Raw genomic sequence first — 17,745 nt, 5'->3', positions numbered from 1 at the left:
ATTGCCAACGTATATGCCCCCATTGGTAGGGTCCTTTACATAGTCAGGTTGTCAATTCATCATGTTTCTTATATCATAATTCTTCATAAATCATATTTCATATTCTAATTTCGATAATAAAACATATAATCATGTAGTATCGAAATCAATTAATATAATGCATCATGAAATCAATATGTTCAAACATGCTTCATCATAACATTTCAAATAAGATATTTTCATAACAAAATATCATTCATCCAATTCATGCATCGTTTCACAAATCATGTCAGAAAAATACATTATAATTTACCGATAAATCTAAAAAAAGTGAAACATTACTTACCTCGAATGCATTCCAATAAATTCACATAATTCTATAAATTTTCTTTCAAAAATTCTGTTCGTAGATCATATCGCGATATCCCATGATCAAACATCCACAATCCTATACAGAATTAATTTCAATAATTAGAAAAAATACGAATACCATATTTCAACGCTTTAGATTGGGTCCAATCATCTAATTTCATCTAATCAAAATCTAATTAGGACCTAAACGATCCAAAGTTTGACTATCAGATCAAATCGGATTCGAAGTAATAGGACCGAGATTTCTTCATCGATTTCATAAAATCAAGTGGAGAGAGAAAATCAGAGGAAAGAGAATTCATGAGGTACAATTCGAATTGATCAGGTGACATAATCCAACATTACGATTGGTCCAATATCTCGATTGGTGAAATCAACATGATCAAATCTAAAGATTCATGGTCTGATTAAGGTGGGTGCCAGTACGCTGTCTAACAATCATGAATTAGGATTCTTCATTAGAATCAGATCAGGACTATTAAAAGAAATTTCTTCATTCACTAACCTTTTTAGAGAGAGAATCAATCAAGAGAGAGAATATTTTAGAGAGAGAAAACTCATCTTGAATTCTTCAGACAATATGATTCAACAAATTCGATCGATCAGATCAAATCATGCTAAGATTTTCATATAGATAATTTAATAAAATTATAAAAAATAAAATCTAAAAATATCTAATCTGATCAAAGTGAATGTCGGTGTACCGTCCGATGATCACAGATCAAAAATCCATCACTAGAATCATTTAAATTCATCATCATTCTTCTCAAAATTCTAAAAATCTTAGGAGAGAAATAATCTAGAGGGAGAATTTTAGAGAGAGAAAGTAGAGAGAGAAAATCCAATTCTAAAGAGAGAAAATACTAATTCAAGCTGAAGAGAGAGAGGGAAGAGAGAGAAACTCTCTTTCTCATATTTTATTATTTATATCATTATTTATTAATTAATTTAATAATTTTTTTTTTCTTTTCTCTTCTTTTCTTTCTTTCTTTCTTTTTTTTTCACAGAAGAGAGAGGAGAGAAAATCCTATTTATTATTATTATATTATTATTATATTATTTTTTTGCTTCTTTTTTCCTTTTTTTTTCCCTTTCCTTTTTCTTTTCTTTTTCTTTTTCTTTTCCTTCTTTTTCTTTTCTTTTTCTTTTCCTTCTTCTTCTTCTCTTTCTTTTCTTCTTCCCGTGGGCTTGTTTTTGACCGAAATAGGGGATCTTTGATCCCCTCATTGGTTGGCCGGCCGATGGCGCAGCCGGCGTGGGGATGGTCGGCGGTCGAAGGAGAGGTGATCCGGCAGCAAGAGGAGATCAAACCGGTGGTCGGTGGTGACACCGGCGACGGAAAAATGGCAAAAAGGAAGGTTCTTCCGCAACAAAATCCAGCAACTTTGGTCGCCGGCGAGCGTGCACATCGGCACGGGAAGGAAGGGGGAGAAGAGAGGAAGGGGAGGAGGCTTACCTCCGTCACCGGCGAGGCTTTTCTGACGAGAAATTAGACGGCACAGGGATGGTCTTTCGCAGTGGATTTTCCTACGATTGCCGTCGTTTTGCCCTGGGATTCTTTGGTAGGAAGAAGGGAGAAGGGTCTCCCCTTTAAATAGAACCGGAGGAGAGGAGTTTGACTCCTCTCCGGTGAGGTTTCCGACTCCGATTAGGAGCCGATCGGGAGAAGAAGACTCCCTGTAGGAGTCTTCTTCATTTTTTTTTTTTGTTTGAGCTTTGGCTGGGATTCTGACATGGGTTGGGCCGTCACACACGCAGTATCCGAATCCGTTCGTCCTCATTAGTCGTAGATAAAGCACGACGAGTGTCCAACACAAGATCCGATATAGAATCAGTCTACAAAATAAAAATAAAACAGTCAATATATTGTAAAATATAAAATAAAAATATAACACAAATAATATAAATTAATTTTCATAGTCTTACCAAAAGACGCACAGCAGAATTCTCGCCCTCGTATCTGGGAACTGCATACCGAGGCTGTCCAATGACTCGCACTGTAATGCTAAAAAATCAAACCATGTAGTCATCGGTATATGAACGGTCTCTCAAAATGAGATCACCATGAACAATGCGATCTCGACGTACATCCCAAATATCGATGTACTCTGCATGTCTGATACGCCAGTCAATACGAGCTCTTCCTCGTCGATCAATACGATGAAGTCCCTAGCTGGTATCAAACTGCTCTAGGATGTCCTGAATCTAACCAAACTGCCGCAGGACATGATCGAAAAGATGTCACTCTACCACATCAAAATAAATAAGTGGCACCCTAGCAGTCCATATGTCATGTCCAACTGTACACATCTGCGGCAATATAGCCAATATCTCATCAGTATATGACTCCCACAAAAACTGATAGAGTTAAAATAAAAAAATTAGTAAGCTAAAATTTTAATAGATTATGAATACTGTAAAATGATATTTGTAAAAAATTTAAAATTTATCCATCTATATGTATCAACTAATGTATCCAACTGGCACCTATAAATCCATGCCACTCTCGTCGATACGTGATGAACGTTGAATGCAACGTTCCATCTGTTTCAGAATCTACTCATGTTAAATAAATTTTATCGAATTTAAAACAGTAAGTTTCAAATAAAAAAAGTAATATTTTTATACCTATATCCCAATGATCCGTCTAGTCTGAATGGAATATCAGGATCATGCTGCTCTGATGGCATCTCGAGCAACTGTCATCGTAATGGACTGATAGTCGGCATACGCTCCTATACCCAAATCTGCAAATTTCAAAAAAATCATACATCATATACCCAATGTTTGGAATATAATTGAATATTAAAAATAAAAATTTTTAATTCATTTACCGATAATAATACAAGATAACCATCAATCTCGCTTTGATCAGCATAAGAACCCCGACACATAGCTCTGTACAAGCAAGCTAGTACTGCACTGTCCCAACTGAGTCTACGAGCGAAGTCTAAATCCTCTAATAATGGCAAAAACATCAACTTTATCTTATTCGATGAAGTATCAGGTAATAGGACACCACCTAACAACCGCAGCACCTGACCCCTAACATACTGCTGCACCATCTCCTTTGGTGCATTATCTGCAATATGAAAATATCGATAACGATCATCCAAACACTCAATCTTAAGTCGTGAATGATCGAAAAAGTATGCGTCGGGCTCAAACCCTAGCAATCGCAGGCACAAAGCCTGCCACTCTGGAATGGTAATCGTGGGATCAACTCCGGTAACTAGATCGCCATCATCTGGTAGTCCAGTAAGGATGCTGACATCCTATAAAGTGATGGTCGCCTCACCAAATGGAAGATGAAATGTGTGTCTCTGGACGCCATCTCTCAAGCAAAGCAGTAATAAAACCAACGTCCATCTGTATACAACCAATCCGATATACTCCATAAAACCCAAGATATCGTAAATAATCCAGCACTCTATGTGGGATGTCCTCTGTCCTCCAGAAGTCAGTATCGGATCGTCGTAGACGAAGGTGTCTGGGCTCCTGCAACAAAATATAATAATTAGATAATATATATAATTTTTTTAAAAAAAATTAAATAGTAAATAGGATTGGAATGCTTACGCCGTCATCTAAAATAGTCTGTGATCGATGATGCTCCTACAATGTAAGAATACTGCTGTCTCAAGGATCGGGATACTGCAGATCGTAAGCCATAATACACTAATGAATCTAAAATAATAATATTATCACAAGTATATTAAAAAATAAAAAATATGATAGCCATTCATTTTATGAGAAATATATTTTAAACACAATATTGTCACACAATACAACTTAAACACAAAATTCAGTTCACCTCAGGATATTAAACACGTATATTCAAATATAATCTCACAGAAATACATAAAATAATGACGAAAATATATCTTTGGAGCCTTTAATTTCTTCCACTGCTTGAAGTTGAAGTATCCTAGGACAGCGACGGCGGTCATGACCCTGTTCCTTACAAATGCCCCAGTGGTTCTTACTTCTTATTTGCCTATAATCCATCTCATTTCGTAGTCTTGTTGACTTTAGTCTACCTTTCTGCTTGGGTCTCAAACGATGATGATCAGAAATATATTTGAACATACATGTATGCATCTAATAATCTTCATGTGGTAATGGATTAAAGTCACCGCTCCAAGCATTCATATATGCTGTAATTGTATATGCATCATCCACAAAATCACTAAAATGTACAGCAATTTCTTGACACACAGCTAAAACATTGGAACATGGATATTTGTACATGCTCCACTTTCCATAAGAATATTTTCTTTCAGCTAAAGTAACAGTATGAAAATTTTCTCCATCTCGTAATTCTGCACTTGCTCTCCTCGTAAATACTTCATATATACCTCTTTGAAGGTTGAATACTGTTACTCGGTGCTGGTTAGCTTTAACTTGATCTTCAGCAATCTTAATTGCAACATGAGGAGTAAAAAAATTATTTGGATTCTCCTCTACATATCTCAAGGCTTGGGCATGCCTCGTATTGAAGTATTTCACAAGACGATAAAATGTCATTTGAACACAAGCTGTAATTGGCACATTTTTAGCTCCTCGTAAAACCCTGTTAAAAACCTTCGACAAATTTGTAGTTAAGACACCATAGCGCAAGCCATCATCATGTGCCAACATCCACTTCTCCTTTTCTATCTCGGACAACTAGCTCCAAGCCTCTTCATTCACTATTCTGATCCTATCCATAATAAAGTTGAACTTGCGAACTTGATGAGTGCTTCCTGCTTGCCGTACTGCTCTTTTCAGCTGCACATTTTTAAAATGAGTGTTGAAATTACTGCAGATATGTCTTAAGCAGTATCGGTGATAGGCACGTGGACTCCATCCAATAGACTCATCTACGATGGCATTTAATATACCTGGATGTCTGTCAGAAATTAAGAATATTCTATTTCTATCTTTAACGATATGTGTTCTGAGTTGGAAAAGAAACCAACTTCAACTTGCAATCGTCTCCTTATCCATAATTGCATATGCTAATGAAAATATCTCATTCTCTGCATCTATTCCTATTGCAATTAACATCTTACCTTTAAACTTTCCATACAAGTGCGTGCCATCAATCCTGATTATAGGATGACAGTGCGTAAAACTCTGGATGGATGGTTTGAAAGCTCAAAAAATATAATTTAAAACTCGGACATTGGAATTCACAATTTAAAAAAATTTCATGAAACAACTGTACCGGGATTTGCATGTTGAAGTGCAGCCATATAATAGGGTAATTTAGCATAAGACGGCTCTCATTCTCCATAAATATCGATCAATGCCTTTTGCTTTCCACACCATGCTTTCCTGTATGACACTGTATATTGAAATTGATCATTAACGGTTGCCACAATAGCTTCAACTTTAACATTGAGATCTTTCTCAACAATATATCGGACTAGTGTGCCAATCATCCTTCCACTGACATGTTTGTGGTCTCGACTCAATCCCGTAAACAAACAAATGTGAGGACACTCATATTTTATGATTTGAAAATATTCATGTTTTTTCAACAATGCAGCACGAAGCCTCCATTTACAATTTTGAACATTATCTGATGATGTGCATCGTACGGACCATAATTTCGAATGCGACTGAACTACATTGTATGTCCGATGCTTCATAATGTGATAAAGATCAACAGCTCTCCTTACATAATCTTTACTCTCAAACATTAGACTTTTAGAAAATTCAGTTATCGAGAAGTCTCAAAACTGATAGTCATAGTTCAATCTTCGACCAGCACTAACACAACCACCATCATCTAAATTTATATCGTTAAAAAATTATGGGGGTTCGTGCAAACGAGGTTGAGGTTCTCCCACATTAATATTAGCCTGAACATCTTCATCATCATTCTCATCTTCACCATCATCATTACTGCTACTGTCCTCATCCATCTAATAGTCTTCATCTCCGCTTTCATCTGACTCAAAGCCTAGATTATTAGAATTTATTCCACCGACTACCCAGTTATCGTTCTATATATGAGTGTCGTCTCCCACACCTATCACTACTTCTAGCAAAGGAGAAGTCACCATAGCAGAAGACACATGAGAAGTCACCATAGGACTCTGAATAATTGGACAACTAGAGCCGGCAGTAGTGGAATATTGTTCTGCAAATACGGCCTCAATACTATCGATTTGCACCATAAGAGTTACGAAAAGTGAGGAAGGCCCAATATTATTATCCGCTTGAGTTAAAAGCCGACTATAGTATCCAAAGTTCGGTACATCTTCCTTTTCAATATATAATTCTAAAAATCGACATTCTGAATGTTTTAAAGGAAGGATCAGCATTTCTTCGACATCTTCATCGTCATCAATTGAAACTAAGATATAATTGCTCTGCATTAACTGTCCCGATAGATTAGAAGATTTTTATTTTAATTTTATTTCATATTTTTCTTTGTCTACAAGAATACTGCTGTATAAATAGTCCAATAGTTCTTGATGTGATAATGATGAAGATACTCTAATCATCCGATTTGCAGGATGACTGTACTGCACACCAGTTTCATCATTCTATATCATGCCATCATAATACAATAGTACACGAACTCGAGTACTGGCCATTTTTTCAGAGAAACATATAACAAAATGAAAATCAAAATATTTAGTATTATTAATTATTTTATCGTTTTAAAAGACTTACATGATAAATGCATCATATCATCAACAAATAGGTACAAATAGATCATATCCCATTCGGGAATTGCATTAATTCTATAGGTTAATTACATTAATCAAATGATACGCAAAAGGGATCGAAAGAAATTTCGACAGTATTTTTCCTTAGTTCTCCCCACACGACTGAAAATGTGTAAGGAGAACTAAAAAAAATACTATCCGAAATTTCTCTCGAACCCTTCGTATATTATTCGAATAATGTAATTACCAATAGAATTAAATGCAATTCCCAAACTAGACAATCAATTGACCAATGTATATATTTTACGGTATCCGTATAAAAATATATAATCAAATATATATTTTATATGGATGTCGTAGAATATCCTACATTGATCAACTGACAGGTCTACGTTTTCATGAAATACAATATATTTTAAAATTTTTAAATTATGATCGAATTGAATTTTAAAATAAATTTGAACTAATGAGATAAAAATAAAAAATAATGAGATAAAAATAAAAATTAAAAAGATCGAAAAAGAAGGGTGCTGCAGGGCCTTATGGGTCCGCCATCGGAGGGCCACCGCTGAGGGGCCACAGTGGGGCCGCCGCTAGGGGGCCGTCGGGCCCCCACAGAGCCGACTGCCGGGGCCCACCACGGCCCGCCGTCGGTGCCCATCGTCGTGGCCCATCGCCGGGGCCCACCGCCGTAGATCGAAATAGAAGGGCGCCGCAAGACCGCACGAGCCAGCCACCGGAGGGCCACCGCGGGCCCGCTGTCGGGGCGCTGCCATCGGGGCCCGCCATCGGGGCCCTCCGTGGGGAGCCACCGTCAGGGCCACCGCCTGCCCTCTATCGCCGGCGGCCAAGGAAAAAGAGGGAGAAAGAGAGAGGAAGAGGGAGAGAGAGAGGAAGAGGGGGTCGGACAAGGGAAGGGGAGGGCCGGGGCCCGTCGTGGGGGGCCGCCGTCGGCCGTCTGTCGCCGGCAGCCAAGGAAAAGAGGGAGAGTGAGAGAGGAAAAGGGAGAGAGAGAGAAAGGGAGAGGGAGAGGAGGGGGCCGGCCAAGGGAAGGGGAGGGCCGGGGCCCGCCGCAGGGGGCCGCCGTTGGGGCGCGCGGCCCCGCCGCCGGCCCTCTATTGCCGGTGGTCAAGGAAAAAGAGGGAGAGAGAGAGGAAGAGGGAGAGACAGAGGAAGAGGAAAGAGAGAGGAGGGAGCTCACTGCCGTCGAGAGCTCGCCACCATGCCGCCGGAGAGGAGAAACGTCGGAGAAGAGGGAGAGAGTTTTTTTTTGAATTTTATGCTTCAAAAATGCTAAAGGGAATGGCATTTTTGAAAACACCATTCCCTTTGATGTTTTTTTCAATTTTTTTTTCTTTTTTTTATGGTTTTTTTAATTTTCTTTAGTTATTTTTATATGATTTTTTAATAAATAAAATTAATTTAAAATGAAGATAGTAATTTGAAATGATAATTTTTTATTTAAATTAAATTTATTTTTTTTTAATTTATAATTATAATTTTTATTTTTTTATCATTTTTTATTTGAATTATAATTATAATTTTTTTTTTTTAAATTTAAAATTATGATTTTTATTTTTGAATTAGAATTACAAATTCTATTTTTTCCAATTCAATTCTTTCCCCTTTTTTCTTTTTTATGATATTTTTTATTTTTTTATATGAATTTTTTTATTTTTTCAGATATTTTTTAAAAAAATAATTTGAAATGAAAAAAATTATTTGAAATGATATTTTTTATTTGAATTAAAGTTAAAATTTTTATTTTTTTTAAATTTTAATTTATAATTTTTATTTTTTTCATATTTTTCCCTTTTTTCACTTTTTTATGGCATTTTTTTCTTTTATTTTTCTTGAATTCAAATTAAAATTTATTTTTTTTATAATTTAAAATTATAATTTTTATTTTGTCCCATTTTTACCATTTTTTTCTATTTTTATGAAATTTTTTTAGGTATTTTTTTTATTTATTTGAAATATTTTTTAAATAAATTAATTTGAAATGGAGAAAGTAATTTGAAATGATGTCTTTTATTTTAATTAGAATTAAAAAATTTATTTTTTTTAAATTTAAAATTATAATTTTTATTTTTTTATTTTTTTGATTTTTTTATGACACTTTTATTTTTTTAATTTTTTATTTCTTTGAACATTATTTTTTAAAAAAATAATTTGAAATGGGAAAAGTAATTTGAAATGATGTTTTTTATTTGAATTAAAATTAAAATTTTTATTTTTTTTAAATAAAATTATAATTTTTATTTTTTTCTCATTTTTTCTTTTTTTATGATATTTTTTATTTTTTAAATTTTTAATATTTTTTTAGATATTTTTAAAAAAAATTAATTGTAAATGGAGAAAATAATTTAAAGTTATCTTTTTTATTTGAATTAAAATTAAAATTTTTATTTTTTAAAATTCATTCAAAATTATAATTTTTTATTTTTTTCTTCTTCTATGATATTTTTTAAAAAAATTAATTTGAAAAGGAGATTGTAATTTGAATTGATGATTTTTATTTGAATTAAAATTAAAATTTTTATTTTTTTAGAATTTAAAATTATAATTTCTATTTCTTTTCAATTCTTTTTTATGATATTTTTAATTTTTTTTACAACAATTTTTTTCGATATTTTTTAAAAAATAATTTAAAATAAAGATACTAATTTAAAATGATAATTTTTATTTTTATCAAAATTATAATTTTTATTTTTTATAAATTTAAAATTTTTATTTTTATTTTTTTTTATTTTTTACCATTTTTTTTTTGGAAGAAAAATTAAGAACACCAAATAATATGACATTTTTAAAAACACCATTTAGAATGATGTTTTTGAAATGATATTTTTAAAAACGTCATATTATTTGATATTTTTTATTTATTTATTTTTTTGACGTCGTCTACGTGAAAAATAGAGGGTGACGTGGTGATGATAAAACGTCATTCAAAATAATATTTTATTATTTTTACATCAATCTGATAAATAAGTTAAAAATTAAATTATTTATGTAAATAAATTTTTTTTACATTAATTAGGAAAAACACTCCCATTCCAATGGGCTTCTTCAAGATGGTTGGTGTACTTGTTGACTTGTCTTTTATTAGTCTCTGTCCTGCAGTAATTTATTCTTTCCAATATTGCCGATTCCAGTTACATGCACATATGAGGATTGAGTTAATTTGCATTGAAGAGCAATTACAAAATGGAGGAAAGATAGGAGATGATTTGGCTGTTTTCGAGTTGCCAGTGCAATCGCAGAAAAAATAAAGAAAACACCATGGATGTTTTAACTCTGTGATACTCAAATGAACAATAGTCCTGAATTGAAATCTTTGCCAATTGATTAAAGTGCATCCGTTTTGTACAAATTTGACATTATGTATTTCATCGTTTGAGATGCTAATATCTGAGCTCTAGGTTCTAATTTGGAGGCCCTGGTCATCTAAAAAGAGTGAAATCCCTGACAAAATGCATGATTATCTGATGATGATATCTTGAAGAAGACATGTTGTGGGTAACTTTGTATTGCTTAATGTATTTTTGTGAGACGCTCAAAATTTGCCTTGTTGAATGATTGCTTGAAAGGTTTCTTATTACTATTGAATTTATAGCTTGCCTAAAAATATTAAGATGGTTGATGGTTGATATTTTGTTAGTCATGTGCGAGTTGGTCAAGTCAAGGTCAAGAATTAGCGCTTCCTGCAACCCGCTTATTTTAAACCAAAAAAAAACTGATTTTACGCTACATCGATCATATGCAAAATCATTGATACATCTGTCTGGAGATAAAAAGGGAATGGACGCCCTAGACAGTGTCATGTTTATCAAGGAATACCTTGCACCCTTTGACATCTCTGTATGAAATCCTTTACCTTTCTAGCTGTCTATAATTTGCTGGCCTTTTCAGTTACATGTTATTGTTAAACGAATGTTACATCAATGTCAATATGTCAATGTTATTCTATGATGACCATTTATTTGATTAAAGGCTTCATTGAATGAAAAAATTCCATTACCCTGCTTGTTTCCATTTATGAAGTCTTTTGACAAAAGACTGCAAGGCTTGCTAAAGAGGTTTTATTTGTCTCAAGCTTTTAGGAGTCTATTGAGTCACTCATCTACAAATAACAAAGCGGGTAGAATTTCAGGCACTAATCACATATCTAGCAAGTTATTTTATTATACTCTTAAATTATTTGTCCACTGATTTGCACAAAATGTTATCAACTATACCTCAAGGAAAAATAATAATATAAAAAAGATAAAATTGTCCTAAGTATTTTTCGATGACAGGTTCGATTTGAGTAGCCAAATCATTAGCCACTGATAAAACCTTTAAAAATAAATTAAAAGAATTTTGTAATTTTATAATTAAAAAGAGAAATCATTATAGATATAGATTTGCATGCATATACAAAAAAATATATATCCATACATATATATACATAAATATATATATATATATACCTGCGTAGGTCCATCAGATCCAAACCAAAACTAATGAAGATTCAGGTCTAATTTAAAATCCAAACATAATTCAATAATTCACTGGATTAAATATAAATATAAATATAAATCAGCTGTGACCATCAAACCAAACAAGCAGAATCGGAACTCGGGTACGGTAATGATAATTCTAGCTGCATCCATTTTACGAATTCGATCGCATGATATCGTCTGCTGAACTTTGTCCCGTTCTTCCCCGAGCATAGCTCACGAGGATGGGCCCGCAGTTGCAGAGGCGGACGTGCAGGGAAATCCAAAACTAAAACTAAAACTAAAACAAAGGAAGAAACAACAGAAACAGTAGGCATGAAGTCCGGCACTGGAACGCGGTTGAGATCTATAATCTATTTTTGTTGTTAAATGCCTAATTAGATGAGATCTATAATCTAAAGTGACCTTAGTTTTGTCAGAGGCCAGAAGTCAGATTCTTTTAAATAAACTGGACAACTGTAAAACTTAGACTAGGAAATGTTGCATATCTCTGTCCCAAATAATGACTACTTTCCATGTATATGTCTTCCATGTAAGCATTCATTTTAATCGAAATTTGTTTTCTATGTGCAAGCATTAGAATGCCTGGGGTTGTTGATACTTGCTTAAGCAAATTGTTTTAATTTTGTATTAAATTATTAATCTTATTATACAGATTTCTAAGGAGAAGCCTTTAAATTTTGTTTTGATTGATGGTACGTGGAGCAATTCAGCTGCGATGTATAGACGTTTAAAGGTACATCCTGATCAGGATTTCTATTTCCGTGTCACCATTATTTTTATTTTTAAAGGTTGTTCAGATGTGCAAACAACTATATATATGTGTAGCTTATGTTAGAAAGTTTTAAAATGCCATGTTGGAATGTTACTTCGAATGAAAATTATCCTGGAAGCTACCGGACAACTATATGTGGAGCATCTCGGTGGCACTGAAAAGCTAGTTTTTTGCTGTCAAGTCTCTAAAAATATTAGTTCAAACTAAAGTTCATTAGATCATGTAAGATTAATATTATGCTAGGCAAGCTAGCTTCGGACCAATGTTCACACTCGTTTTTTTACCATATTTGCCAATGAGTAGTCAGGTATGTCCTCAGAGGGTCATAAAATACTATTTGCATGGGGATTCTGGAAGAGAGAAGATCCTTTAATCATCTTTTATCTAGGGCATAGCACTGGGCATGTTTGATGCACATGATGATTTAATAAAGTCCACATATGGCCAAGAATCATGCGCATGTGGATACTTTGTAATTCTCTAGTAGAAGTCAATTTGCAGCAAAGTGCATCATGAAATATCATGAACATAAAATGTGAGGAGGCAGTGGACATAATTCCCAGTGTTTTATAAGAGAACAGAGCATGAGGTTACATTGATTCAGAAGTCTGATAGGACACGAGCTTTTAGTCCTAGAGACATATTTTGTTTCATGTTTGGTTCTAAAAGAAATCCACTAAGATGCATGCCAATATTTTTCTATTATGCCAATGCCAGATTAATATTATGCTAGGCAACACAGCTTTTAGTCCTATCTGTTTGACAAGTAGGCTTGAGATCCAGTGATCAGATTTTTGTCTCTTAACTCTGAACCTGCATCATTTTCTGCATGTTTCATTGCAATTTTTCAACTGTCCTGATTTGTATGTTTTCTATCTGAACAATTCAGTTAATATTTGTTGAGTCTGAAACTATTTCTAAATGAAATCATTAACCCGGTCTTGATGGTCACCACTTTTAGTCATGTGGGACTTCAAAGAATATTTGTGTGGATCAGAACAGCTAATGTAAATTCCCACATTTTCGTAGACATTCTCGGAACTTGTCTAAATATCTTTTGAGACAAACAGAAATTTAGACCTGTTCCGTTTTAATAGCTGTAAATCAGCATTGTAGCTCTTCTGAAATTTGATACTTATGTACATTTCTGGTTGTACTTTCTCTTACAGTATTCATAATCCAATAGATAGCCATAGTTTGTTATTGATATTAGCCCACTGTCAGTGGATTATATTGCATGGGTGCAACCATCTAATGGACCAATTCTTGCTCCTCAAGTTTCATGATACGAAAGCTGGCTTGGCTTATTGGTCTCAACATGAGAACTTTGAAGAACTTTTGTGAGGATCAACTAAGCTATCAACAGTCCATTCAGTCAAACTTGTGTCAGGGAAAATCTGCAATATTTCCCAAGTCATTATCATCTACTGCAAGGTTACAAGATTTTCAGCTAGAACTCATTAGCCTGTGTATGATTGAAGGATCCTTCTTGTCTTTTGGGAATTAAATTTTCATCCAATGAGATCTAAATATTCACCATCGCTAGATGTTTTCTCGCACCTCATGGTTGTGAACTGCACCCTTTGGCACATTTTCATAGACACCTTTGCCACTTGGAAGCAGTTCTTGAGTAAGTGCATCTAAAAGGTGGTATTTTTTCTAAGAGGTATTTCCTGTACTCCTATCTCTTGCCTTCATGGCCTATCTTAAGAACCTTAGCCTTCCTCTGATATTGCCTTGTTATTGGGGTCTGTTTGGTTTGTAGACCTCCATCATTCATATTTACTCATCATTTTAGGGCATCTCATCGAGCCTTCAACTATTTGATATCTTCCTCCTGAGAGCTTCTTGCAGCCTGCCTTCCTCACAGCATCACCTTGATAGCCCTTCATTTCCTCGCTACCTTGAACAATGACTTGTGCTTCTGATCGATTTAATTGGTTAGTAACTAAATTTTATTCTCCGGAGTTTCAATATTTGCTTATAGCCATCCATACCTCTCATGAGGTTGTTTAGCTTCCAGTGTCAAGCCATCATCAACATATTTAGAGTGGCAGGTCTTTGTCCTTGGTAGACAAATAAGCGAGGGATTTTATTATACTTTCTATTGGGAGGAGTGGAGGACCTTTACTAGCTACTAGTGGCATCATCTGTGACCAAGGTTTCAAAAGCCAGAATCCATGCCATGCCGGTACCGAAACTTGACATACGTTGGCAGCATGCCATTTAATTCTTTTTTTAATTTTTAAAAGTTTCAATTTAGTGAACTTGTTTATTTTGTATTTCCTTTTATATTGGCAAGGTGCAACATGTGCCGGTGCCCCAACAGGCATTGGTGCTTGAACCTTGGTTATAATAAAGCCTTTTGCCAAAGCATTGCAATTTGCCATTTTATTAGGCGGACATGATGAATGCAGTCCTTAAGGATGACCTCTCTAAGGATTTCTACATATAGTTGTTGTTTGTTCTTCCATGTGGACCTTGTAGTTTTTGTTCCCTCTGTTGTATTATCTGTGCTCTCAAATTGGCATTTTTAGCTTGTTTGGGCTCTTTCAATTCTCTGTTCAATGCTCTCCTTGTGACCTTGCAGTTCTTGTGCTTCATGTTGATTGTATGATCATGGTTGATGACAATGCTTCACCACCTCCCTCTATCATCCCTGGAATCATTCTGTGATGAAGAGCCCTGGCCCTCTTTATTACGTTGTAGGTCTTGTGCTTATCTTGTAGATGGAACTTGTTGCAATAAAAATGCACAACTTTTAATCCGAATGATCATGAGCATTTGATTGGTCATGTTGTTATTTCTACTGGCCCTGTTCACTATGGTCTCATTTTCACATTTCTTGATAACTCCACAAGAGTACTCTCTCTCTCTCTCTCTCTCTCTCTCTCTCTCCCTCCTGCTCACAAGCTTTAGCTTGATTTGGTTTGTGGTTCTATTGATTAGTGGTCTGGTAATGGCTTTTGAGTCTTCCTTGAACTATCAACTGAAAGAGTTGGAAGCATGGAGTCATTTTGGTTCTAGCATTGAGGCCTACTACTGACAGAGCTTTTTTCAATTCCACTTCTCCAACATTTGTGCTGCATCTGTAACTGCAATTTGTTATGAGAAAATATCGTGATTAAGATTGCTGATTGTTTCATTATTTACAGGTGGACGAAGCATATTAAAACTGATTGCCACCTTTTCCAATGATTCCATCCTACCATTTCTCACTTCCTTGATCTAGTTCCTCAAGTGGCTTATGGACTTCATGGAATTACTGTTTGTTTTCAGTATATAATGGGCAACTTTTTGATGATTCATCTAGTTTTAGAGTTTTCTCCCCTTTTTTCTTTTGTAGCGGAGGGTGGCCAATTATTGTCTACGGTAGGCTGCTCTTGCTATTGGATTCTATTTTATGTCTACATACTGTCCAAAACTTGCTCCTTAACTGTCAAATGGTATTGTGAAAACTTTACTGTCTATAAAGGATTACTTCTTGTATTAGTGGTGCTACTAGGAATCTTTTTGTGACAATTATAGATCTAATTTAATGATTGCTTTTGTGAAGTATTTACTATGTTCAATAATAGGCAAGTTTTTGAATTAGGAAGGAAAACCTTTTGGTTTCCTCACTCATGACCACCTCATGGATAGTGCAACAACTCAGGATTTCACTCAAAAAAGCTAGCTGGAAGGTATTATTTAAGTTCTTTGGCTTTATATCCAGTGCATAGCCGATGTGGAACTAAACACACACCCATGCGTGTCCTCACATATGTCTCTTGTTTAAATTTTGGCATTTTCGTCAGGTTAAAGATCCAAATTTATTCAAATTCAATCATAAATATCATAATCTCATGGTTAGTCTAATTGGACTTATGTTGAGGTGTTCTCTGCTCATAAGGCCATGGGTCGGATCCATGCTGATACCATTTTTTAGTCTGGCGAGAATGCTTGGGGCTTAAATAGGAGGAGTATATGAGGATTCGTGCGGAGTTGTTTTTAGTCCCATATCAACTATGCATTGGATAGGTCTTGGATACTTATATAAGATCAATGAATATAAATAATACCTTTCAGCTAGTCTTTTTGGGTGAGATCCTAGGTTGTTCAGATAGTGCCTCCAGTAGATGGTGCTTTTAGCTGCCATTTATAGAGTACATAATTTGACTAAAATTTTTGCTTATCCCTGGTCATTCGGCACTGGATCAAAGGCTTGCTGGTGATAAAAACTGAACTCTAAGAACGTAGCAGAATCATTAGTTGTTTGTCATGTAGATTTAGACTGTGAGTTTTTGGGAGAAGTGTTTGCATAGTCTATTGAACTTATTGCTATCAAAATTAAGTGGTGCAGGACCGGTGGACATCATTATGTGAAGATGAAGATCTACCTTGTATTTCTCTATCAACCCTGGGAGCTTCCCTGATGCATAAGCTGCGGTGAGAAGTGGACCATTTATTCTTCTGCCACTTTGTAAAATTATCCCTCAGCATTCATTTTTTTCTTACTGTCCTGATTCACTAATTCTTATTGATCCCATTTGAAACGCATAAAAAACAGGCCTCAACCATCTTGGGATCGCACCTGTACAGCAGCAGCTGCTGCCGGTCTTCTCTCGGAACTACATCTTTGTCCTGAGCTCAGCGTGCACGGATTGGATGAACAGGCTGAAGCAGTGGAGGATGCCATAGATGTATTGCTCCATGCACTCACCACTCGGCGACTCAGGAGGGGTAGGTCCATCACACGTAAAGACAGACATTTGGATCTAATCAAATAGGCGATGCTCGTTTTCATGAGAGAATGCAAGCAACTCAGCTTGTTTTACCCATCATCGTGTACGCTTGGCAATTGTAGCCAATCTTTTTTGAGGTCAAGATTCTAACCACTGTCCACAAGGGAAAAAAAAAAAGGAAAATTAAGTGATTTTTGTGGGAAATGCTGCAATTTTATTTTTGCTGGTACCGATGCTTGATTGATTCGGCCAGTGCCTGCTGTGGTTCAAATTCAGTTGTTCTGAGTACTTGATGGTGATATCCATTTTTTAATGCTGACAGTTATAATAGTTTGCCGACCATGCTACTGATCCCCCATTTTTCTACGTTCCGACGAGGACTTCGGGCTTGTTTGTCATTGATGTATTTTTTATCTTTTATTTAAAAAAAATCATAGAAATCAAGATAAAAATATATTTAATGATATTTTTATTTTTAAAATTATTTTTATTATTTTACAAAATAAAAAAGAGAAAAATTCTCATTTAACTTTTTTCAAAATAAAGAAATACATTTTTTTTACCACTGATACTATACCACAATATTTTATTGTCATCTCCACTATTATTATCATCATCATTATCATTTCTACCAACAATATTATTGATGCCAGGATCATTATCTTCAACATTGTTATTGTCGTCATCAGTCCTGCTGCCGTCTCTACTATGTCACTAATGTCATCTGTCAT

The 17,745-nt window shown here is 34.8% G+C and overlaps 1 protein-coding gene across 2 annotated transcripts; it reads left to right on the top strand.

The window, feature by feature from the left end:
- Positions 1-17,327, top strand: LOC140859051 (uncharacterized). Of its 2 annotated transcripts, none has more exons than XM_073260277.1 (4): positions 1-25; positions 12,171-12,251; positions 16,633-16,718; positions 16,840-17,327. In XM_073260277.1, exons 1-4 carry the CDS (start codon positions 14-16, stop codon positions 17,057-17,059), a joined length of 399 nt encoding a protein of 132 aa, XP_073116378.1. In that variant the 5' UTR covers positions 1-13; the 3' UTR covers positions 17,060-17,327. The 2 variants fall into 2 exon arrangements, with proteins under 2 accessions (XP_073116378.1, XP_073116377.1); XM_073260276.1 differs by lacking the exon at positions 1-25 and adding an exon at positions 9,857-10,090.
- Positions 17,328-17,745: the final 418 nt, after the last annotated feature.

This window comes from Elaeis guineensis, chromosome 7, assembly GCF_000442705.2.
Source record: "Elaeis guineensis isolate ETL-2024a chromosome 7, EG11, whole genome shotgun sequence".
Classification (NCBI taxonomy): Eukaryota; Viridiplantae; Streptophyta; class Magnoliopsida; order Arecales; family Arecaceae; genus Elaeis; species Elaeis guineensis.
The sequence above is the reverse complement of the archived record's forward strand: the minus strand, read 5'-3'. Positions and strand labels throughout refer to the sequence as shown.

Excerpts from the sequence above, each read along its gene's own strand:
- LOC140859051 (XM_073260276.1), top strand. Across the intron at positions 12,252-16,632 it reads CGATGTATAGACGTTTAAAG|GACCGGTGGACATCATTATG; the intron begins GTACATCCTGAT and ends TAAGTGGTGCAG. Across the intron at positions 16,719-16,839 it reads TCCCTGATGCATAAGCTGCG|GCCTCAACCATCTTGGGATC; the intron begins GTGAGAAGTGGA and ends CATAAAAAACAG.